General features: G+C 40.0%; 1 protein-coding gene across 11 annotated transcripts in view; it reads right to left on the reverse strand.

Moving 5' to 3' along the window:
• Positions 1-289: 289 nt before the first annotated feature.
• The window catches only part of RBMS1 (RNA binding motif single stranded interacting protein 1), a 216627-nt gene continuing 191455 nt past the window's right edge, over positions 290-25461 (reverse strand). For 4 of the 11 annotated variants that reach the window (XM_084891550.1, XM_084891547.1, XM_084891553.1 and 1 more), the window contains exons 7-15: positions 13955-14070; positions 13047-13096; positions 12827-12920; positions 10347-10394; positions 9349-9399; positions 6399-6509; positions 5166-5246; positions 3736-3820; positions 290-2987 (exon numbers count right to left, since the gene is read on the reverse strand). In XM_084891550.1, coding sequence (XP_084747676.1) covers positions 3743-3820; positions 5166-5246; positions 6399-6509; positions 9349-9399; positions 10347-10394; positions 12827-12920; positions 13047-13096; positions 13955-14070 — 629 coding nt within the window. In that variant the 3' untranslated portion in view covers positions 290-2987; positions 3736-3742. The remainder of the gene's footprint in view (positions 2988-3735; positions 3821-5165; positions 5247-6398; positions 6510-9348; positions 9400-10346; positions 10395-12826; positions 12921-13046; positions 13097-13954; positions 14071-25461) is intronic. The other 7 variants (XM_084891554.1, XM_084891552.1, XM_084891555.1 and 4 more) reach the window with 3 other exon arrangements.

The raw sequence follows: 25461 nt of genomic DNA on the forward strand, positions 1-25461 counted from the left end.
AGAGGGCAGCAGGGAGGAGGAGGAGGGACAACAGACCAAAGGTGCACTTTTGCTGAGATGAAATGTGGGGAGTTAATGGTTGATGTCTCTGGTCCCTGTACACAGATTTAAATAACCCCAAAGGGCATTGAAAGGTTTATGTAATTCTTTGGAAGAACATGTATTTCAAGTACACACTGAATCTAAAATAATTTTCAACTCTCTTTCAAACCAACCTACTGAGCTCAAGGAAGGTCATCTAAAACTCTGACACACTTTTAATCTACTTAAAAAAAATGGACAGGAAAAATAAAATTTCAGATGTTTTTTATTCAAAGGTTCTCAAAGGAAATAAAACAGAAAAAGCTAACAATCTGATCAAATGTACAGTTCAAAAATGTCTTTTGGCGTTTAACAACAAGTCCTAGGAAAGAAAACTACAGAGTTATCTTGAACCGGACAAATAAGTTACCACTGGCAAGTTTGTGGCACTAGTAAAACAAAATAAAAAATTAACTCTCTTGATCATATAGATATCTCTATGAAAATCTTTTTTTTTCAATCTGTACAAAAGGTCTTTCTTCATAAATTAATTTTTTTTTTATAATTTAATGGCTGTCTACTATGTGATGTTTAACTGACTTTTTTTTTCTTTTTATGTACAGAGGTTATGTTTCCCAAATCTTACCCAGACGAGTATGGCACTTAGTTCAGACATTTCTAGCAGCAGATTTGCCCTCCCCTCTAACTGAACTATCAAATTTCTGTCTTAACTAATGCAAAAATATCAAGTAGTGAGAGACCCGGGTTTACAAATGTACTAGGTACACGGAGGGCACTGCGTTCAGTCTGGACTTCCACAAAGCAGTAATATTCCAGGGAGCATAGAACCAATAATACCACAACTTTAAAAAAGGAAACAAAAACAAAAACAAGAAACACATTTCTCTTACGACTACGTAATTTTCAATAGAATCTACACTTCTCAGAGCAGCAAGGACTTTTGAAACTATGAAATGTCACTGACATCTAGAATCAAATACAAGCATAAAATTTAAGAACTAAAAAATACTCGAAAGAAATAACTGCTTAGCCCTAGCTCCTGAGCTAGGAGGATTTGGTCTGTGGAAACAGGGAGGGCCAGCAACCTGTCCCAGCACAAAAGAAAATAGACTCTGAGGTAGATAACTGATCACACACAGTTGACCAGACAAGTACACAGTTTTGGAAGACAACTTAATTTACCGTCGCTTTTCAAACGTATGCAATTATCTTAATAAAAGAGCTTTAATAACAGTGAATCATCTTGTATGTACTAAAGTAGAAATAACTGTGTATTTATGAATCAGGAATTTCATAGTTTCAAAATTGTTTTTTTCTTTACACTTAACACTTGTAGTGATGATGTAAAGTGTGGCACTGCTTGGATCCAAATCTTCCTTCATGCTTTTTTTTGTTTGTGTGTGTCCATACATCAATTAAAATTATAAAACCTAAATGCAAAGGTACAAAAAAAGGCACATTCTCCTAACCGCAAACTGGTCCGGCAAAAATAAAAGAGCACAGAAGATGTGATGCTGAGACAAGTTGGAGCTACTGGTTACTGGCTCTTCGGTCTTTGGTGAAGTTACCTTTAAAAGTGCCAAGTAATTTTTATTTCTCAAATTTACGTAATAGAGAGAGGAGAGAGAGAGAGAGAGAGAGCTAGTAGCCAATCGTTTTGCTTCTATCCATATCTCAGCTTATGTTTGAAGATAAAATTCTTACTTTTAGCTTTTGCCATTTAGTTGCAATACCAACATTTTTCTGTTTGCCAGATCTCAGGCCTAATTCGCACTCTAAAGCACTATCATTAGTATAAAGGAAGGACAAAACATTCGGGGACTCCCCTCCCCCACCCCCCACCCCCTGTCCCAACACTACCTACACTAAATCTAGAACATCAAGTTAGGGTTTTTTTTTTTTTCTTCTTCTGAAAAAAGGCAAAAAAGACTTTACATTGCATCATACAGCAGATATCCTAAATCAGTCAAACTATCAGAGGAAACCGTTGGCGTACAGCCATACAAACAATTTACCCTATTAAAAGTTCCCCAGTCAGAAAATGTGTTTCACACAAATCGTTTTTCCCTTCTTGCATTTCACTACCTTACACGTTACGTGAAAAATCATTAAAAACACCTACTACATATTTAAAAAAGCCAAAATTTCAGCAACTTTTATTGACTACCTTTTAAAAGCCCTATGCTGCTGTTTTACAAGGCATAATAGACCAGCTCATTTGGTCAAAGCATTCTACATCATTAGTTTGAACTAACTTTTACTGAAACAGCTACAGCATCAAAAGAGTTAAGGCAAATTGGAATTCATAGAAAAGGATAAGACACTTCACACTACATTGAAAGAAAAACGGAAAGCGAAGAAGAGACACGGACGGCAACACTGAATTACAGCAACACTCGCACTGCAAGCACAGACCACGGTGGGTGAAGTCGGACTAGTGAAACGTCAGAAAGCCCATTTCATACAGCGGGGGAAAACACAAATTAAACACAAAATGAACAAAACCACAAAAATCCGGTCATGCACTTGGATAAGTCTTCATGGTCTTTGTGCATACCCAGAAAATTGAAGTTTTCTTTTTTTTTTTTTTCTCCATTTTTTTCTTTTCTTTCTTTTTTTTTTTCTCCTTTTTTTTTCTTCCCATTGTAACATTTGATAAAAATCTTTTTTGTATTTTTTTTTTGAGGTTTTTTTTTGTATTTTTTTTGTATTTTTTTTTTACTAAAATAAACCTGTTCAGGGGAACAGCTACTAGATGAATTTAAGGGTTTTATGCACCTTATAGAACTTATAGCAAAAATAGTTTTAGTTGATTTCATTATAAATAACGTTTTCAAGAACCTGTGCAAAACTGTCAATAATTTCCTAAAGCACAATTGATCAGAAAAATCCATGATTGTTCAGCCTTCAGACCCTTCTTCATGTAAGAACACCCTTCTGTACATCTGAAAGAGAAAAATGAAAGACAAAGGCTTTTGTACATTTGATAGAACGCACCACAGAGCTTTGTAATCTCTTTTTGGTTTTAAAGATAAAGGTGTTTAGAAAAGGCTGTGCTAATCCCTGACAGTAGGCCAATAAATGCAACTGAGGGTCACTTTCTATGGTTCTACAACTTTGAAATCTGGAACCTGTAACATACTTTCGACAGAACAATGAGAAACCCAAGTTCTGTCCACTTATTTTAGTGCAATCTGCGTGGTAAAGTAAAAAGGTGTGAGATTTGTGGTCCAAGTGAGAGCTGGTAATACAACCACTCAGTCTAAGGATTCTGACCTTAAACTCCTAATTCAAGCTCTTGCTAACCTTGCAATTCGAGATTATGCAAACTCTTGTGCTATATATCCTTGAGCTTGTGAACATTAAAGTAAGATCAATGTAAAATAAATGTGCTGTAGGACAAGTTTGATGCCTGTTGTTTTCCAATGTTACACATGTTTTTCGGGAGAGTTAAGAAGGGAGAGAGTCAATATATATTTGATTTCAACGTAAGCACCTTTTGGAAAGAATACTTAGTTGCACATCCACAAAAATCACTGCTTTGAACATTTTGATAACATTGGATTCCTTAGCCATGATTACAGCAGTGTGAGAAAATCTCAGGTACTACTCTAAGTACCATTTTGATAAAGGAACCATTAGATTTTTTTTCTTGACCTTAGCCCTACAGTGATGGAGACCTCTCCCTCATACCTCACAGTTACTTATTGGGTTGAAAGGTATATGGAGAATGGTCATTAGACGTCTCTACAGCCACCTGCTGCTGACCACTCGCCTCCTACAACAAAGCAGAACAGATGAGACATGTGAGCAATGAGATACAAACGTGCTACCCAGGTCTGACTGAGTCCAGCATCTTTAAAACAAGCACTCTTTAGAAATCTTTAAAAAAAAATGATTTTCTTAGAATTTTGTAGAACTTTCAAGGTTAATTATTTCCCTAAGAAGTTCAAATATCTGGTACACCCAAAGAGCCTTGCACCCCCACACATTTATGAGTTGTCTTTTTACATTGAGCTACAACTTATCAACCAAATCTCTTAATCCTTGGGGCTAGATGTGACTTGAAATTCAGTGTTTTCAGATTTTAGGATCTGAAATATGGTATGCATATGCAGTACCTCACTGAATATACACAGTGGGGGTCCAAGGCTGTACCTCACATTAACAGGTCTGCACTGGAAGATCTAAATGTGCACAGTAAGTGGAGAAAAGATTTGTGTCTTGCATCAGTTTGGATTGGGTATTGCTACAGGTCAAGTTATATGCTCAAGTAATTATGAAGAATTTTTTGTTTGAATGTGTTGTTTTTTTTTTTTTTTGTGTGTGTGTGTGTGTGTGTATTTCAGAATTGCAGATAAAAGAGTTTGGGTTTTTGTAACTATGATTGTCAATAATTGCACAAATTTAAATCGACCAGATGCAAACAAAACAGCAATCATCCCCCTCACTCCCTCTTCCCCCCCATATTCAGCCACAGTCGTAGGGCTGCTTCTGGAATTGGAACCTATGGGATCTGCTTGGAAGGTAGAAATGACTGAATTGATGAATTTCCTTGGAATTTCAAGGGCACTTTGCTGGAAAATGCTATTTTGTCCAAGCTTAATTCAAATCTTACTTTAAATGTCAGACTTATTTCATGTCAATATTGTATTAGTATCTTCCATAACAAGAACTAGGAGTTACTCAGCTATACAAACTGCCTCTATGAAAACAGGTATGGTTTGTTCTTCTTCCTGCAAAAGTTTTGAAACATCATTTTCAAGTATCTTAATTATAGCTGATTGTTCTTGCAGTTATTATGATTGATATAATCTTTGGTGCTAGGATTACTGACTCAGTTTTAACTTAATTTGCCTGTAAGTACCATTTTACAGGAGACAAGATAGAGCCTTGAAAGGGAAATGAAATGTGTTACAAGCTTGGAAAATGTTTCTGGGAGTCTTGGGGGTGTGGCCTAATTTGTATGCAGAGAATGATGATTCATAGTTAAAAAAAACAACAACTCTAGGTATATAAATGGAAATCTTTATGCAAGTGTTTAATTTGATCGATTTTTCTTTGAATTTCATCTAATTTACCCATTTCTGAAACTATTCATTGCCAGCAGGGTCCGTACCAACCTCAACAGGAACTGCCGTCGTCTGCACGTGTGTGTACTGTGGCAAATAGGCTCCTTGCATAGCTGATGTTGCAGGCATGTACTGACAGGAAGAAAAGAAGAGTATGGTCAGGATGGGCCAGGACAAGCCATGCAAAATTCTGAACACTTGGGGAATTTTGAGGTGGGGTGATAAGTATTTGAAAGTCTCCAAGAAGAAATTTAAATGGGCTCAAAATTTAATTAGTATGCTAACATCAATAAATCATATGAAAGGCAAAGTGAGTGCTTTCTACTTTTTGAATTTATTAAAGTGAAAAATCCAACCTTTCTTGGAATTTCCTAACAAAGAAGCACATGGATGAAGATCATTAAGGTTTCTTATCCTCAATGAACATCATTAATGTGCTATTTTAAAAGCTCTCTTCTCAAAGGGCCTCATTATTTCCCAGAAGCCTCCTGAGCTTGTATCCAGAACTGCCTCCCTAAGTGGAGACCCAAGGGGTAAATGACTTACTAGATTTTTAATAGGTCACTGCAGAACAGGAAGTGGACCCTTGCTGACAGACATCCTTTTCCAAAGGCAGGAGAGCTTTCTAGTCAACCTCATTGGGGGTGAGTGGCTGTGTAGGCTTCCACAAGAAGCTACTGCTAGTTTTGAGTGTAAGTGGGGAAAACATCCTAATACCCTTTGTTCTTTTAAGCCACCATAGATATGGTCTGACTTAAAAGCCCTTGGTTGTTTTATCCAAACACTACCCATATTAACCCTGGGAGTTAATCGGGTGTGATATAAGCTCAACTTCAGTGCCCAAGTAAGTCGCCTAGATCTGGGGAAATAATTAAGTAGGGAGATTATGATTCAGTGTCCCCAAATTCCATAAAAAAACATAAGTGAGGAGAAATCCCTTGTCTTTGCCACCATGTATCTATCACCTTCATCTTTTGATTCGGGAGACAAGGTCTGCCAGAATGAATGAACAGGACTGATTACTGGGTCTAGGTGTAGTCATGTACGGGTGCTACGTTCTGGTAAAGAAGAGATGCTCAGGGGCCAACTTTTAGTTCATCAACTAATCAAGGAATATCTGAGTATTTTCTATGAGGAAGGCAATGTATGTGTGTGGAGAGGAGATGTCAGGAGGTCAGACAAATCGTTGACATCACAGAGCATGTGACTGAGAGGAAAGACACTGGCTGCATTAATTTATACTCTTCTCTTTGCCAAGACAGATGATATTAAAATGCCACCTACTGTTCCGGTGTTTCCTAGTGACAGATGACTCATCTGCTGGGCCAGAGGGTTGATCATAGATGTGGGCTGTAGTGACATGGCGTGCTCCATTGAGGGAGTTAACACGGCACCCTGGGAAGTTACAAGAGCCATGTAAGATACATGTTAAGATAACAGGGAGAGAGTTAAAATTATGTAATCACTTTTTGCAAAGGAAAAGCCTGTTTGTTGACGAATGAGAAACAAAAATACCTCCCCTCAGATTTGCAAATGGCATAAATTACCTCCTTAAACTCTTCTAAAAGTGTATTTTCCTGATACTTTTAAGGAGCACTCACTTCATGGAAACCCCTGTATTAACCACCTCTCCCTTTACCTTCACTAAACTATGAAGCAAAGCCAGTCCAGCAGGAGGAGCTGTAACAGAAAATTCAAACTATTTTTGGCTGGCTGGGTTACAAAAAGCTTATTTTTAAAAAATACATGGCAGCGGATGATTTATATGGCCACAAAATAATATGCTATATTGAATATTATAAATACCGTGTTTTATTAAAAAACAATGTTCTGTAGAGAGAGTCATTTGATTCAAGATCAAGATCAAGATCACATTCTTCATTCACTCAGTATTTCCCAGCACTTTCAGCTACAATTTGGGGCCAGGACAGGGAAACTGATTCAGATATAATGAATAAACCAATTTCAGATTATTTGAGTTCCTATTTTAAAATTCTGGTCATTAGAAGTAAAATGTAATTAAAATAAACAGAGAGGAGAGGTGGGAAAAATCACCAGTCACCCACTCTCTCTCCCCTACATCACTGTGAGCACCATCAGGCTCCCACTGCTGCCCAGATTATAAACTTGGCATGTTTTCACAAGTTGCAATGAAGGTACACAAACAATTTCATATCCCAGGTTTTTGCTTTTCACTTAACATTCCATTATAAATATCCACCTAAACTACTGCATAACTGTCATTGTCACAATTTTCAAATATTGCATAATGGTACACTGATTACATAAACCAAAATTTAATTAATTCTATTTATGGATTTTTACATTTTCTCTAATTTATCTTATATGATACTCTTATGGATTATATAATTCCTCCCACTTTTGCCTGAGAATACAATTATTCTCACACTACAAACTTAATGGTAAGGGTTTGGCACCACTGTACGGGACATATGCCCTAAATACAGTTATTTATTGATATTAGATGCACAACTGTGGGCCGAGATCGATGTGCAGGCACTTTAACTCTAGCTGCAAGCAGTCCAGATCTGGTGGGAAAGGAAATGAATCCTCAGACAGGAACCTTCTGTACACTACAGTCTCCTTAACGATGTTCAACTGACCTATGTGCAGCTTTAGCTCCAAAAGTTGCCAAGAAAATATAGGTGTGTCAGGAATAGTTTGTTGTTAATACATTTCATAAAAAAATTATGAACCAGGAGGATCCCTGTTCGATTTCTGGTCAGGGCACTGTCTGTGTTGCGGGCTTGATCCCCAATAGGGAGCCTGCAGGAGGCAGTCAATCAATGATTCTCTCTCTCCAGTGTTTCTATTCCTTTCTCCCTCTCCCTGCTTCTCTCTGAAATCAATAAAAATATATTTTAAAAAAGATTCCTATTTTGCGTTAGTTATTAGAAAGCTTAGGGCCAAAGGTGTGGTTTTCTCATGACAAGCATGGAGGTCCAAATTGGGCATTCTTAGCTTTTTTTGTGTGCGATTTTGTTCTCCACCTTTATTTTTTCAGTGTTAAAAAAGACATTTCTTTCTTAAAATTTTTTTATTTTTATTTACTTTTTTTATTTTATTCATTTTTAGAGAGAGAGGAAAGGAGAAATATCTATGTGAGAGAGATAAATATCTATGTGAGAGAGATAAATATCTATGTGAGAGAGATAAATATCTATGTGAGAGCAGAACATCATTCTGGCTGGCTCTTGCATGTGACCCAGCCAGGGACTGAACCCAACACTCTAGCATGTGCTCTGACTGGGAATTGAACCTGTGACTGACTCTTCAGGGTATGGGAAGATGCCCAATCAGCTGAGCCATACTGGCTACGGCTATTTTTTTTTTTTCCAACCTGTTAAGCCCATGTTTTAATTCAACAATCTAGATTTTATGTATTTTTGAAAAACACATTAAAATACACTAATAAGGTGAAGCATAACTTACTCAACTAAAAGAAATATATTGTATAGATAAGTGTAACAAATGATCATGTCATTAAAGAAATCACACTTATTTACCAAAGAAGGTGTTACTACTTTTGTATTTAATAGTTTCTGTGGAGAGGCTAAGAAACTCCAATAAAAATCTCTAGATCAAGCTGAAACCGGTTTGGCTCAGTGGATAGAGTGTCGACCTGCAGACTGAGGGGTCCCGGGTTCGATTCCAGTCAAGGGCATGTACATTGGTTGCGGGCACATCCCCGGAAGGGGGTGTGCAAGAGGCAGCCGATCGATGTTTCTAGCTCTCTATCTCTCTCCCTTCCTCTCTGTAAAAAATCAATAAAATATATTAAAAAAAGTCTCTAGATCAATTTTGAACACTATATTTGCATTAAATAGAATGTAAAAAATGAGGGTGTTATCGCAAGTGCTGCTAAAAATTAGCAATTAAAACAAACAACCCTTACAACTTAAAAAAAATTAAGTAAAAAAGGTAAAGAAAAAAAAATTAAAAGAAATTTAAAGAGTAAAAAACTCAATTTAACGATCTCCTACAGAACTGGTAGAAGGAAGAAAATGGTGCCCTGCCTTCAATATGACGTATTTTAAATTCTGACAGGCTGCAAATATAACTTGTTAACTACCAAGCTGTTTTAAGACAAAGGTGAGAGTTTTATAATGAGCTTATGCTTTCACATATTACATGCTTAAAATCCCCCAGAGAATGGCTTTAACATATACATGGTTTACTTTCAAAGCACAAGGCCATCATGGTGAAAACTTACCGGGTGCTGGAGGATATACGGTTGAGGTTGCATCCAAGAAGGACTTTGCACCTGGAAAAGGGAGGATTTTGAAAGAAACATTGATTTCCATTGGCATGCTACCTATTTCTCTAGAACTCTTTTAATCATGTTAACATCTACAGAAGGAAATTAAGGAAACAATACTATCAATGATTAAAAAGATTATTAAGGCAGTTAGAGTTCTTGGCAAACTGGTCACTCTGAATAGGATGAAATGATTATTTAAAACAAAATTCCATTTGCCCACTTAACCAGTATTTACTGAGGTGTGTGAGTACCAGGCACCAAAAATGGAAAAAAAAGGTGATAAGACATGGGCCCCACCCTCAAGAAATTTGCTGTCTAAAGGAAGGGAGATAAACAAGTAAAGAACTCCAATCAATAGTGAAAAGTGCTATCATCAAAGGAGAAACTAGATGCTTGAGGAACACAGATGAATGAGAATTAATTCCAGCACATCTTATGAGAAACTAACTCATAAAGTATGTGCTTATTTAAAAAGAATAATCAAATTTAACCCCTCTTGGAACCCAGGTCATTCATTAGGTTTTAGAAATCTTTTTTGGTGATCAACAATTTCTAGCTAGGGTGGAAAATAAAAATCTGAAATTCAGATTTAGAAAATGAAACTTTAGCAACTAGTAGATCTTGACATCGACAGTCACTAGGGCATCCACACAGTAGACCCTCTTGAATTGAGAAATAAGATGTGAGAGTCAGGTTTTGTGGCAGAAAAGAAAGCAGTCTGCCCTTCAAGAGAAAAACAAAAAGCAAAAAACAAAAACAAAAGCAAAAACAGTCCATTTCTTTGATGCCCAGAAATTTCCTGAGATTAGGTAAAATTTTTAGAATATGTTTCAGTCTATACTTCTTAACAACAAAACCCTCCTGTGTCTTATCCCCTGCTGTTAACGTCAGAGGTTCTATAGAGAGGATACGAGGGGAGAGTCATGGGGGAAGAATGTATTAGGAATTACCTTGATAGCAGAGCCCCGATACTTGTTTTCTCTGGTTTCCTTTGCCACCTAAGGCAGACCAAAGTTAAGTGCTTCTGCCTTGTTAACATTTCCGTTATCTGGACTGCAGCCTTTCCCCATCGGGGTATTGGTGGTTTCTTGTGGATGCCAATTTCTCAAATCCAATTGTATAAGCACATGGTGGTTTAGTGGAGAAAGGCCCACTCCAACACGAGTGCAAGGCCTTCACTGAATAAATCACGGGGAGGTGAGCAGCTCCATGGAGACCCCAATTTGGGACAGATGCTCCCGTTTTTTTAAATATGCTTCAGTGGTCTTGATAATCTAACATAGCATTATGGGGTTAGGGAGCTATGACATCTAACCCAATTTTCTTTTTTTAAGCAGCAAATCAGCTGTCGTCAATGACTAGTCCTCATTTTCCCCTAACTATAAAATGGGAATAATAATCTATGTCCTATGATTTTTTTTCTTTTCTTTTTACCCTTGATTCTTTACCCTTGTTTAGGTCATGGAGCCCACCGAAAAACTGATGACAGATACAGACCTCTTATTCCCTCCCCAACTAACTGCACACACACAAGCAACAGTTTGCAAACAATTTAAGGGAATCACAGAAAGACCACTTAAAGCTCATCTGCTGACCCTATTAGACCCCTGAACTGATGGAGTTAGCAATCAGTCTTTGAGGTTATGGCATTGAGTGTAAGGCAAATTAAAAAAAATTCCACACGTATCTTAGGAAAACACAGAATGCATAAGGAAAAAAAAAATCAGGCCTTTGAAATGAAATGTTGTTTCTAGGTAGGCATATCAGATTTATTACAAACACTAGTCTCCTGATTTTTTAATTCTATGAAACAGTTCTGTGGGCAAAATGTTCAATGCTTTTATAGAAAAGAGGTGGTGGGGAGATGCATTAAGAATTGTATCTACAGCAGTACACATTCCAATTAATATGAACAATCTTTCATTCGCCTGAGAATAAGCTTACTTGTGCCTATTTTATTAATATCCATAAATGGCAGAGGGTTCCAAGTTCAGATAGTTAAGAGAACACTATCTTTCAATATCAAAACTGTTAATTAGGGAATTGTTAATAATTAAGGAAAATGCACTAGAGCAGATCTGAGTTTTACATAGGCAAAGAAAACATAGAAATCTTAAATTCAAAATAAGTAGAGAGGCATTAAATGAGTGAATATTTTGTCCAGCAGACTGAAACACCAGCATAAGTAACATAACAACCCAGAGAGATAAGAGAAAAAATAAGAGACAATTCAGGGAAAGGAAGAGGAAACAACCTAAAAGCTGAGGGAGGCTGTGAATGCGATTTTAAAATTTCAGTTTTAGTGCATTTGATCACTACTTTTTGTTATTCAAAGCGACTTTTATAAACCACCTTTATGATATTGCTTATGCTGACCAATCTATTATTTTTTTAAAAAAAGTATAATGAATATATTCTCATCAGCCAGCTAAACCTGCACATTAATAATGATGATAATCATCGCTAACATTGATTGATTGCTAATGATATGCCAGGATAATGTGCTAAGCTCTATACATAGTCTCATCTAGTTCTTATGACAAGCCTATGAGGTAGAATCTATTATTATCCCCATTTTAAAGATGAGGAGACTGAGGCTTACAGAAGCAAAATAAACAGTTATTAGATACTAAAACCCCCTAACCCCAGAAATCAGGACTACAACATCTCATCCCATTGTTTTAAAAACAAGAATACACAAGAGTTTAGTTTAGTCATACAGGATCGCAACAATCAACAAAAGAGAACCATACCCCTACGTGTCTGTAATAGAACTCCATTATAATGTTCCTGTCTGGGCCAATGCGGAAACCCTATTAGAGGCATTCTGCTAAAGAGAAATTGTATGTACACTGGGTTCGTGAAGAACAGAAGCTAACCCTGCAATAAAACCAAATCAGTATTATAACAAGATGCTTAATGAGATCTTGGTTCTAAGTTGGGAATTTATTTAATATAAAGCTTTCCCACAGGGAGTGACCTCTTTTTTTTTTGCCTACAATTTCACTGTATTGCTCATTTAATGTTACCTAATAGAGACCCATCTTTATTAGCATGTTTACTTGCTATTTTGTTAGCTCCTGCTGATGAAGAAACAAAGGCAAGTGTGCACACCTGTTCGATATTTCGCCTGATATTTCTGGGACACGGGGTGTCCAGCAGCAGGGCTCACAGTGCAGGAAGCACTGGAGTTCATCCCAATTCTAAAATGCTAAGGTTTCAAGGACTGACAACTGGAAACCATTGTCCCATTTTTTATTCTCTTATACATAAAAAGTAAATCACTCTGTCAAGGAAAAAGCAGCTTATTCTAAATCGGTATCCAAGCTACATAATATTTGACTCAAATTGCATTATAAATGTTCAAAAATTTTAAGACACAAAAATGCAGCAAGTTTCTGTACTCTTGATGAATCCTAATGGTACAAACCTGGTAGGCAGATACAGGAGATGCAAGATAGGGTGCGAGAGAAGCTTGGGTGATCATTCTGTTTGCAGCAATACTGTATGGTGAAGGGTAAAATCTAGAACAAACACAAAAGCCTGTATTAAGTAATCCTTTGAACAGAACATTTCACGGAACAAATGTCTGATATTTTCCACCTTTCCATTTTCCCTCAAGCCATTATGTATGTATCTTAATGACATACCCGTTCTGTATAGCAGCTGTGGTTGGGTCGTAAGTGAGTGTCATTCCAGCCTATGGGAATGAAGAGAAAGAGAAACATCTGCAAAGGCACAATTAAAAAATTCCATTTCTTAGAGTCAGGACAACATGAGACAGTGAGGGTTTAATCGCACTCGATAAAAATAGGAGTTTCTGTTAGCAAACAGAATTACAAACTCTACATGAGAATTAAAGCTCTAGGTCTATACTGTCCCAGATAGAAACCAATAGCCACTCGCAGTTATTTAAAGTTAAATAAAAAATTGAGTTCCTCCGACATCCAAGCTACATTTAAAGTGTTCAAATAGCTACACATGGCTAGTGGTTATCATTGGTCATATTCCAGAACATTTATTTCTACTGGATGGCTATTCCCTAGAAATTCTTGAACCAGATGTTACTTTTAAAAACACACAATTCATTGAAAATAAACATGGAGAAAAGGAGGTCCAACATCTTAATTAAGGAATTGAGCTTTTTTTTTTTTTTTTTTTTGTTAAATAAAGAACATTACTCAAAAGAATTAAGCAAAAAAAAGAAAAGAAAGAAGAAAAAAAAGAAAAGAAAATCCCTCAATGACAAATATACTATTTATTTTAATAATGTTATTTAGAATGACTTCTGAATAGTTATAAATATAAACCTCCCTCAGAATCCATGGCATATGAAGTGCTCTTTTACTTGAGGTGTAGTAAACATAGCTGTTTCCACCATTTACCTGTCCATCTAGTGAATTGTCCCTCTCAGCACCATTTCCACTGGGAAACTTTTAATTCAACATTATGCAGATTATTCCAGGAGTGTGGCAGCCAAGTTCAGATGATGCTTGTGCAACTAGTCACAGGCTCTCAGAATCATGCACCCACACTAAAGTTTCAGGAAAGAACTTACAAGTCTCACCTCTCCTTCTCTATGCCATGGTCTTCCATTGGGGATGTATTTGTTGGGGTTCTGTCTCTTCTTCTGTCCTCCATCCGCAAACTTACACAACAAAGGTTCTGTTGGAGCTAAATACACAGGGAGAAACAATATGAAACCAAATGTGTGTGTGTGTATACGGAAGACAAAATGACTGAATTGCTTCTTTAACAGCAGCAGTGTGAACTAATAGAACACTTTAAGGAAAAAGTTTGCTCAGACCCTTATAAGATTATCCACTGGTGACAAATATATTGTTATATTCAAACCAGAGTGTAATGAGAACACCTGAACAGCAATTCTGAGGACACATAAGATTCACTTCTGCCACTCTTTAAGTGTAGATACACTTTTTAAAATTTTGGGCCCTCTCCAATTCCACCTCTATAAACCTCCAAATGTAAACGTGGTTATGTCCATCTTCTCCTCCCTACCTTAAAAAGGCTCCCATAATTCCTTCAGAGAGGCCTTCACTTCCCCAGAAGATACATGTTTCCCATTTGACCTCTCACATGTATTTTTATTCATCCTGTTTATAACTACTGGTGAGTGTGTTGATGTGTTTGGTGTCTATTTCCCCTCAAGAGTGTAAGCTCCACGGGGGCAGTGACATCTGTTCTGTTCATTGCTTTATCCCCAGAGTCTCAGGGTCTGGCACGGTATGGGTGCTTATTACATCTTGGTTCAGTCAATGCATTTGTTTGGTTTTGGGATACAGCATTGAAAACAGCTGTTGGGAAAATGCTGAAAACCAGTGAACACCCTATTTCAAGTTTTTTTCTGTGCCTTTAACCATCCCACTCAGTGTTGGCTTTACTCTACGTCCACATCATAAGATGAACCAAAGAACTCAAGAACACAGGAAAGCAAAGGATGCAGGGATACGTACACATGAGCTAAAAAGACAGAGGAGAGAGAGAGAAAGAGAAAAGAAAAAAAAGGGCGATGGCACAGCTGGCCACCGTGACTTTTCTTTGCCTTTCGAGAACGGAAACAGCAGTGTATTCCTGAAAATGGTGCATGTTTCTGTGTGTTTCTCCTTAAGGCAATAAAGGCAGTCACACCTTCCTGTCTGGCTCTCACATTCCACCCTTTGTCTACTACAGAACTGTGATTACTACTTTCAGGTTCTGTCTCAAAGTTAAATAACCATGAAGAGAAAAATATTACTTGTGGGAAATTTACTCCTTTCTCCTTTGCCTCTTATTATCCTAATTCATCTCTCATTTTATATCACTATTACCCACCCACTAATGACAGGGTGGAAGCAATAGTGTCTTTCAACACTTCTCTGCCAAAATACAAAACACAACACAGAATCCAACTGTAATTCCTTCTCGGGGGCTGTCTAGGCTGTAGTTTGGCACAATCTCCTCTCTCCCCGTGAGGCCCACTCCAAAGGATGTGTGGGAATGTGAGCTCACTTCAGAATGACAACTGTGCCGTGGGTACTAGGAGGTGAGAGCAAAACCATGAGGCATCTGGTGAGAATCCAGGGAGCCCTGGCCCTACCTTTCACAAAGGGGTCCTTTGTTTTCCTTCTGACTCCTACCACACCCTAACGCCCCCAGGCTCACCTGAACAAGGAACTTTCATGTAAGGCAAACTGGGTGTGATGCTAGATGGACTGGGGCCAAATCCTAGACAGTAGATGAGCTACTCTCTTTAGTCTTAGGGGAAAAAAAAAAAAAGGAAATATTGGCTTTTAAAGTAAATGGTTGCAATGAAGCAAGAGGGCTTTCCAATCACTGATAGTACCTTTAGTTCTACACTTGGGCCATATAGGGGCAGATGGAAACTACTAGGGCCAAGAGAACACAGACATTCAAAGCAAAGGAGGGGATAAAAAGCAAACCCTGCTGAGATGAGAGCGTCTGTGGCCTCAGATGTCTCACCTTGACTTCTAAGGACAAATCAAGAACTTAAACAAAAGAAGCAAAATCTCACTCTCCACAGATCTGGAAAGGTCCTTCTGGCCCTAAATGTTTTCTCCAAAGACAGCTGAGGTTTTAGGATTCTGCGTTCCCATAACCTTGGAGGGCAGAAGAGAGATAATAAATTCTGTGTTTGTTGGCACTTTGTGCAACCTCATGTTAAGAGGATGCTTTTAGAGGCATATAAAGACTAGCTCCTGGACTGAAATGTAAAAAAGAGAGAGAGAGAAAGAGAGAAAGAGAGAGTTTGCTTGGCATGGAGAATACTATAAAATGAGCCATTTTCTTCCATTAGTGTTATTTCTTCTAGAGAAAGAAGGGGGCCAGTTGGACTCATCGCCAAGCTCACTACAGGCTGCTGAAGCAGGTAGGTGTGAATGAAAACAGTTGGTCAATCCCTGGCAAGTGCTGAAATGCCACAGCTGTTCAAAGGCCAAGTGTCCCTGTCTGTGGTCAGGTGCTTCCAACACATTTCAATTCATCCAGAGTGCCCTCTGTCAAAAAACCAAAATAATCTCAGGCAATAATAAAGTCTGCTATCGATAAAAACACAGAGGAGTGCCCAGTAGTATCAAATCAAATTCTAATGGCTTCTTTCCTCTATTAAAAGTCCCTTTGGTCTGTTTAGCAGGTGAAATTTTTTTTTAGTGCCCACTAAGTTTAAAGTATAGTGTTAAGAACTATGGATACAGTGGTGGGTAAAATAGGCTGGCAGTCTAATGAGGATGAGAGTGTACCAACCTTATAGAAACAGATTTACCATTTATGACACAGTGTGCTGTTTTCAGAGATGTTATTTTTAATAAAAATGCCACCCAGAAGTGATATACTTGATACAGGAACAGCTCCAGTTCTTCTTCCTTTTTTTTGTAACTACATTTTTTTATTGATTTTAGAGGAAGAGGAATGGAGAGATAGGACAGAAACATCAATCAGCTGCTTCCTGCACACCCCTTACTGGGGACTGAGTCCTCAACCTGGGCATGTGTCCTGACCAGGAATTGAACCAGCTGACCCCAGCACGGGACAACCCTCAACCAACTGAGCCATATCTGGCGGGTGCTCCAATTATTTTACAGCTGGCACTCCCTGCACTTGGATGACATTATGAGAAGCAGCTTAACCCTGTTAAATCCTTGATGTCTTGTTCGTTACAAAGAGTGTACCAGGTGCTCCAGGAAAGCAACCATGTGAAAATTTCTTTAAGACACTAATGCTGTCATTAAGCTGAGCAAGGGTTAGATGAGTTCAGTTAAGAGTTTTGAAATGAAAAGCAAACACACACCCAGATCTATCATGATCCACTTGTTCTTAAGTGTATGTAAGCTTGCTACAAAATGAGAGATTCTTATTTGACTGGCATTTCCTGTGGCTAATTCCAAACCAGGGAATAGTCTTCAACTTGGTTGTTTTTTGGAGCCTAATACACAGGTTCCAGATATAAGATTGGGAGACACCATGCCATGCCAGTGTGTTCTACAGACCGGTCCTTCAGGTGGCCTCTGACTGCTCTTTACAGAAGGGAAATATTGAGGGGCTGGCATGCAGAAAAGGAAGTGCCACGAATACCAGCGTATGACTGTGACTAATCGGTAAGTTTGGGTATATTATGTTAAAAAAGTTAGTATGAACTGTCAACCCATAACTTCTCTATGGTCTCCTTTCTAGATTAGCAACTCTTTACCTTGATGCATAAAAAATAATTGTAGAAAGTTCTAACAAATGATTTATGGTTTTAGATCTATTCCTGCGTTAAGGTGATATAAAAAAAGATAAAAAGTTGCCCCTAAGCAATTTATTTCACCAGATTGTGTACCTCAGATTTTACCCCTACCAACAATCTCTAAAATATAAACTGCCTTAGACAGAGCGTTTTCTGCAGTGTGGAACACTAACCCACTCTTCCTTTCTGATAAAGTGAACTACTTTCAAAATCTGCCTTTAAAAATTTCAACCTAAGCAACATTTTTTTTTTTTTTTTTTTTTTTTTTTTTGGTGAGATCTTTCAGGTCAGATTTTCTTCTTAATATCCAAGACAGAAAAGTTTCTTGCTTGTTCATCAGAACTAACAGGAACATGTACCTCCAAAAGTTTAAGTCCTGTCACCTAACCTTCAGCAGGCAAGGCCACACAGGCAAACACTGACCTGACCTTTTCTGGCCCCTCAAGAGCCACCTGGGGTAACTGCATTCCTGGATTCTCCAACATGCACTGGACAGGGCTTTGCAAGCAGGATGATCTACAAATGTCTGGCTGTGGGGCACTCCCATGCCTCCCCTCAAGGACGATGAGCCATCTGGGTGATCCCCAGGATGACTCACGGCACATCTCCACCAAGCGGCTTCCTTATCTCTCTTTTGAAGCTCAAACTCTGCAATGATTTATGCTCCATTATCTCCCCTTGATACCGACACTAAAACCGCTTCTAAAGCCTGCTCTAACTAAGCACCAAGCTTCTGATTTGGCCTCCTGGAAGTCCTCACATCTCTAAGTGCTTGGAGGACTCAGTCCCCTGTGGTTTGTTGGGCCTTTTTCTCACCGAGTTCTAACAGCTGGAGAAATGGCTACGTCCAAACACCCATTTTTTTTTTTTTAAGGTATGTAGCATTTTAGCCCGATCAGCATTCTATAAAACACAAACAGCCCCCGATAGAAGCTTTTCCACCAGTGGTAGGAAACTAGCCAACTCAGCAACTGCAATTAGCTTTCTTCCTGATGCTGGTACCTACTCTCAAACTGCCTCAACTAACAACATGCAAGGAACTATCTGGGACTTTTCTTTTAAAAACTCAACCTAAGGATCTAATAAAAATGACTATTCATTTTTCCCCTGGTGTGTGCGCACCAACGACATCCCTTCCAGCTCTAGCCCCTGGTTTCTAACCAAATCCTGCTGCCCCGCTCGATCACGACTCAGAGCTCCAGATTCTCTCTACAGATGCCCATCCTTCCACACCTCTCCTTTCCTGCCTTTATATAGTGCTTCCATCTCCCACTCAGCTTTACCTGGCAGTGAAATAATAATCCAACACTATTAAAGTCAGGGTAAGTAAAATACAAAATTGTCATCTTTTCCCATCCTTCTAACATAAATATTTTACTATTTTACGTTTACTACTTTTCTAAGTCTGTATTTATTTATTTTTTCATATTTGCAATGTTTAGGTCCTTTTCTTCCACCACGTCCATTGTGGACCTTTCGCTACCTTTTTAGAGAATAATTAATAAATGGTTACATAATGTGCAACTGGAAAAGGGATTGCACATAGTTTCTCTGTTATTATAGTACTGTGGGAACATCTCTGTGTGTGTATAACTTATCTCCCCAATCTCAGTGCCAACGGCCATACTGGTGGTCAGACTGTATGGTGGTTGGAACACTAGCTCTGGATTAGTCTCCCTGGGGTTTGCACTGACTAGCTGGTGACTCTGTGCAAGTTATTTAATATTTCTGGTTTCATAATCTGTGAAATGGGGATAGTAACTTATTTCAAAAGTTTTGTTACCATTAACATACCAAGTGCTTTGGCCCTCAATGCCTGTCAGCTATTGTTGTTATTACTGCTACGGTAACAGGAGGCGCTCAGGAGAGGGACGGGGTTCAGACATTGTAAGCTGGTGTGTCTCCCATGGAGATTCCATTCTGGGGGATCTAACAAGCTGGCGAGGGGCTGCCTTGGCTCTGCATAGAACGGGAGGAGGGCTCGGGCTGCAGCTAAGGACGAAGTCACTGGCACATGCTCTTTAGAAAACAGCTCCATCGAAACATCTGTATCCTCCACCCAAGATCCTTATGCTTTCATAACATTTTTTCTCCATTTCTCATTGCTCCTCCCTGGGACAACCTGATAGCAAAAAGGTGTGAAACTGATTCAAGGAATCTGCTGCAGGCCGGGTGTGATTCATGGCGACAAGGAAGCCAGCCCCATCACAAGCCTGGCAGAACAATCCATCAAACATCTTCAGCTAAAGCACTGGCACCTTTTCAGCTGTGGTCCCTTGTCACTTTTTAAAAATTGGGCTTTCTTTCCTTGGAATTTTAGATCTGCAAGAGGGCACTCAGCCCATGGCCGCCCAGCAGGCTGGCTCTTGCCGCAGCAACTGCTCAGAAGAGTGCAGCTGGGAGAGCATGTGCGTGCATTTATTATACATTGCTCTGCGGTGCACACGGGGTGAGGCACACGGGGTGAGGGACGTGTGAGCAGACCCCAGTTCAAAGGTGTGATCACAATGTCCTCAGAGGACTAGGAGTTTGCACATGTCTTTGTCCTACAACTGCCAAAGCTTTGTGTGTTTTTTTGTTTTGTTTTGTTTTGTTTTACCAAGTAAATCAATGCTTAAGACAAACATTCAGAGAACAAAATGGGCAATAAAAACCCTTGAAGGGTGTCCAGTCTTTTTTACTAGAGTTGTAATTTTTCTTTTTTCTTCCAAACATTACATTTTCTGCCTCCTGGCTTAGGACAATGCCCTAACACTATCACCTAGACATACAGTTATGAAATGTGGTCAGAGCTGTTTTTAAGCCCTGCTGGGCACACACCCACTCAGAAAAGCCAAGGCACCATAGAAAGCGGACGTGAAACGGTCTTTGGATGGAGTGGGCCAGCAGTCACACACGCACGGCGCTGAGGTTCCCCCATGACGCAGACAAAGCTTGGGCGGTGTGGTGGAATGATCCAGCACAATTACTGAGAATCTAGCCAGCACTCCCATACCCAGTGACTGCACGCACTTCCATTTTTAACTCTCTGCCCTTAGCACACAGGAACCTATTCAGACTCCATTAATGTCATGGAAAGGTCCAGAAAGAGAGATGGTGGTCACACTGCCTCCTGCAGCACTGAACTCATTGTGTGGCCTTTGTTCTTATGAATGTGTGCCCACCCCACAGACGCAGAAATAGTAGGCACAGGGCAGGCAGCTCGAGGAGAGCTCGGGCAACAGGCCGTCTGCATCAGCTTCTCAGAGACTGTACTTTCCGCTAGGAAGCTAGTGGAAGAGGAGTCTTTAGACAGGTCTCTGAATCATGGCCCTGAGTGGCTGTGTTTTTGATTTGGGGGATGTCTCCTAATTTGGACATCAGTTCTATCCAAGTAAAACTTTCACCCATTGTTTCTTCTTGTTAATCCTCACCCAAGGATACTTTTTCCATTAATTTTTAGAGAGAATGGGAAGGAGACAGGAGGAGGAGAAAAACATCGACATGAGAGAAACAGATCCACTGGTTGTCTCCTACACATGCCCTGACAGGGGCCAAGGATCGAACCTGCAACCCAGGTACCCGCCGTGAACTGGGAATTGAACCTGTGATCCTTTGGTGCGAGGGCTGACATTCGTAACCACTGACAAAACCGGCCAGAACCCCTTGTTTCTGATGCTCACTTTGTGGGAAACCACCACCATGCGAATGGTCCCTAACGATAGAATACCGTATCTATCAAGTAAGTATTCAGTAGTTATTTCAAACCTCTACGGAATTTACCTAGATTTTCCCACAAAGAAGTCGTTGGTCCTTTCATCCTGGCTGGGGACCTTCTGGGCAAATCTGACTTCCTGTACACCAGCTGCACTCAATACCACAGTAAACCCAAATAAAGGAGGAGGCTTCGACATTTTCAGGGGAAAATGAGAGTCTGGGTGGAGAAGGATAGAAGAAAAGGCCTCCAGAGCAATTGTCGTTTGTAATGTAGATTTAAAGAAGAACGTGCTATAAAAAAAATGGCAAAGCCTCTTTGAAAGCATGGTAACATCAGACACAAAAGCTCCAGATTTTTAAAAACCAATTTCAGGATACAGGTCACATTAAATTTGTGACGTGGATTTTTACAGAACTGTAAGCATGTACGGCGTTAGGTAGCATGCCCCGGGCCAGGATGGGGTATGCCTGGCACTGGGAACCCAGCCACACCGCTCCGGGATGAACAGTGCATTGGCAGAAGGATGGAAAGCATCGGTATGTGACAACTCATGTGTATAGTCAACCTCCTCCTGCCTAGCCATCTACAGACTTCCTTAAGGATGTGAGTCAAGATGAGTTCACTGTACAGTTTGCTCATTTTCATAAAGTGTCTTTTGGGGACTGTGCCGAACATGGGTTTCTTTTCTGTACTTGGCTCCAATGTCACAGGCGGCCTGCCAGTCATGCAAGAACCTAGGTACTCTGACAGAAGCCATCCGGGGAATTCTGCTTCTGCTGGCTAAACAACTCGCATCATTAAATAAACCACCCTCTGACCATATTTATGAAATGTTATGTCTGCCTAGCAATGAGCCTACATTATTTAAAGGTTAAAGTGAAGGCTCACTCAATGTACCCTTGCCTGCCAATATGCTTGTTTTCAGCTGGTTCTACTGAAAAGAATGTGCCCTCCAAGGAGCAACCCATGTTTTGGAGTAGCCACACGGGTAATCGCAGGGAGGGAGCAGACTGGGCATCATAGAGAATCCTCATATCCTATATACACAAAAAAGAGGGGGAGCGATACAGACAAGTTGAAAAGAGTCTCTAATTCTGTTGTGGGTTCTTAAATCCACTGGGGACTTGTTTTTGGGAAAAGCTGAGTTCGTTGGGACAGTGTGCTTTCCAAGTTCCACAGTGTGCGTTTCAAGCCGCTGCCAAAATGCAGTTCAGCCTTGTTTATATGCAGAAGGGTATCCCAAAAGGCCCTCCAAAGAGCCATGGCTGTTGTGATGAGCTCCCCAGGAAGGATGCTTGGCCCCACTTGGTAACCTATACTGTTACAGGGTGACGCACAGGCTTCCCGGGACTGGCACAGAAGCAAAACTAACACAGCCTCGGCAGCCAAGGACCCTGCAGTCTACTTGGGAACCAAGACCAACACATAGAAAACATCATTCAGCATTAGAAAATGCCACAAAATTAAGTTCTTATTCAGAACAAGGAGAAAGGATTTAACTGCACAGTTGCCCCCCCCCCCCCCAACCCCCAAAAAGAGATGATCTGGATGCAATAGGAATTATCTGTTTCTTGTGCCTTGTTGGACACTTGGCACACCTTGGAAGGAACTATTTTCTACTAGTTGCAAGGTACAGAGACTCCTACAACCATTTATATATGGTTTGGAAATCCAGGTGTTTTTTTTCCGTGAATGGGTGTGACCAATAATCTTCAAACCCACTTCAAAGAAAACAGTTAAAAGATACAACCGTGGAGACCTTCAGAGAAAAAAGGAAACTGTCCAACCTCCACCCAGGACACTCCGAAATCCGTTCCACCGGGGGAACTGGCAGTTCTCATCTCAGACTGATCACAACATCAAAAACAAGTGTGGGCTGGGACATGGCTTTTCTTAAACTTTCCTTGTCACAGGCAAGAATAAGCAGTCACAGGTGGGTGGGTAAGCAGCCCTTCAAAGAACAAATACCAGGAGGCTCTGACTGTGCAAAGGATGACATGGAAGTGCGGAAAACACCAGGGGGCAGTGCCCACAGTGGTTAATGAGGAGGCCCCATAGGGCAGGGTTTGCAGAAGGTGCCCTTGTATGAAATTTCTCCCTTGTTTCGACTTGGTTGGAGGGTAAACATCCCTATTTATTTATTTATTTTATTTTCTTCCAATTCAGGTGTTGATGGAAGAAGAAAATCAACTTTAAAAAAAAACAAAGAGAAGCTCTTTCACAAGGCTGAGTTCATTGGAATAGTTTACTTCCACGTCTTTTAGAATATATTTTTATTTATTTCAAAAGGGAATAAAGAGGAAGAGAGAGAGAAAATCATCAATGATGAGTTGTTCATTGGCTGCCTCTTGCATGCCCCCCACTGGGGATCGATCCTGTAACCCGGGCATGTGACCCGACTAGGAATGGAACCATGACCTCTTCTTGGTTCATAAGTCAACGCTCAACCACTGAGCCACACCGGCTGGGCTATTTCCAGGTCTTATAGTTTATGCTCCAAACCTGTGACTGTGGCAGTCCAAGCTCACAGACAGCCACACAACTGTTAAGTTTTAGTGTGACAAGATGAATGTAGTCTGCAGTATCACATGTACTGATAGACAAGTGTTCTATGAAGTGAGTGAGACTCAAGTGGATATGGAAAATTAAAGTGAATCCCTCATCTCAATCAACAGCTGTTCAGTTAAAGATAAAACTTTGGAGCGATAGCAGAATAAATACTGATACCAATTTACATGCTAGCTTGTAAATAGGTAGTACTGTCTTAATGAAGAGTCTAGTGAAATTTACACAAAGTCAACTAACATTTATTGTTGCTTAGTATGGTCTAAGTGCTATGCTGGGTATGAAAACAGAAAGATGAGAGAGGTTTCTGCCTTAGAAGACCTTCCAGTTTAATGGACTAACACATGTAAACATGTTAGATGCTATGATACAAGTGCGTGTCCTTGAGGTGCCAGGCAAACAGGGGGTGACCCTCTGGATCAGAGAAGGCCCTCCCAGGGGGATGCAAGCCTTGCACAGTCTTGAAGAGCAAAGAGGGGATAGCCAAGTTAAAGGGAAGCAAAGCACCTGAGAAAGTGGAAACCACGTAAGAGCAAGGAAGCAGCATGATGTGTTTGGAATACCATTTCTAGTTCAGTGATGGAGGAGAAACAGTGAGGCTGGGGCAGAGGGAGGCAGGACTGAAGAATGAGGCAGTGCCAATCTAGGAATCCTGATGTGCCTCTAGGAATCCTGATCTTTTTGCAAGGGGAATGTGTGGGGGCGAGGGAGGACTTTTAGCAGTCAAGTGACACAAGGCCTATATTTTATGTAAGTCCCTCTGGCCGCTGGCAGGGATGACACCTGAGACACCTGAGCAAAAGGGCTAGAAACAGGGCAGGCAAGCAGGAGGCCAGGGTAATGGCCTAGGGGAGAGGTGAGGGGTTACACTAGACAGTGGTAGGAGGGATGGAGGGGAGACTAGATTTTAGAAATAATCAGGGTGAAAATGTAAGGACTTGAATGACTTTGAATGTGAGATGATAAAAGGAGGGGCTGGGCTACCCAGAATAGTCTGCCCTGGGTTTCAAGTTCGGGTGCCTGGGTAGATACTGGTTACACTCCCAGAGCTAAGGAACATAGGTAGAGGAGCAGGATTAGATGGGAAGGGGAGTAAGTTAAATCAGAAGTAGATAAAACTAAGGTGAGTGAGGCCAGCAGCCTCAGGGGAAAAGCCAGGATAAGCGATGAATGTCAGAGAGTCATCAAAATGGAAATAATAGCTGAAAGCTTGAGTGGATGAATTATAGTAAAATCATGAGCCAAAAATGGAATTGAGGGGAACACTAATAATTAAGGAGCAGAGGGAAGAAAATAAGCACACAAAAGAGAATGAATTAACACGAGACGGGAAGGAACTGGAGAGACAGCTAAAACATCAGGCAGAGGAGGACACATTTCAAGGATGAGTGAGGGACCAGCAGTACCAAATCCAGGAGGCAGACCAACCACAGAGAAGACAGGGAAGCCTCCAGGTCTGAGCCCTGGGAGTAAATGTTAGGGTTGAGCTGTGTTCCCTCCATACAAAAGCACCCCAGACTGTGACCTATTTAGACATGGAGTCTTTTCTAAAATGTGTTTT

Source organism: Pipistrellus hanaki, assembly GCF_964339955.1.
Source record: "Pipistrellus hanaki genome assembly, chromosome: 8".
NCBI classification, from domain to species: Eukaryota; Metazoa; Chordata; class Mammalia; order Chiroptera; family Vespertilionidae; genus Pipistrellus; species Pipistrellus hanaki.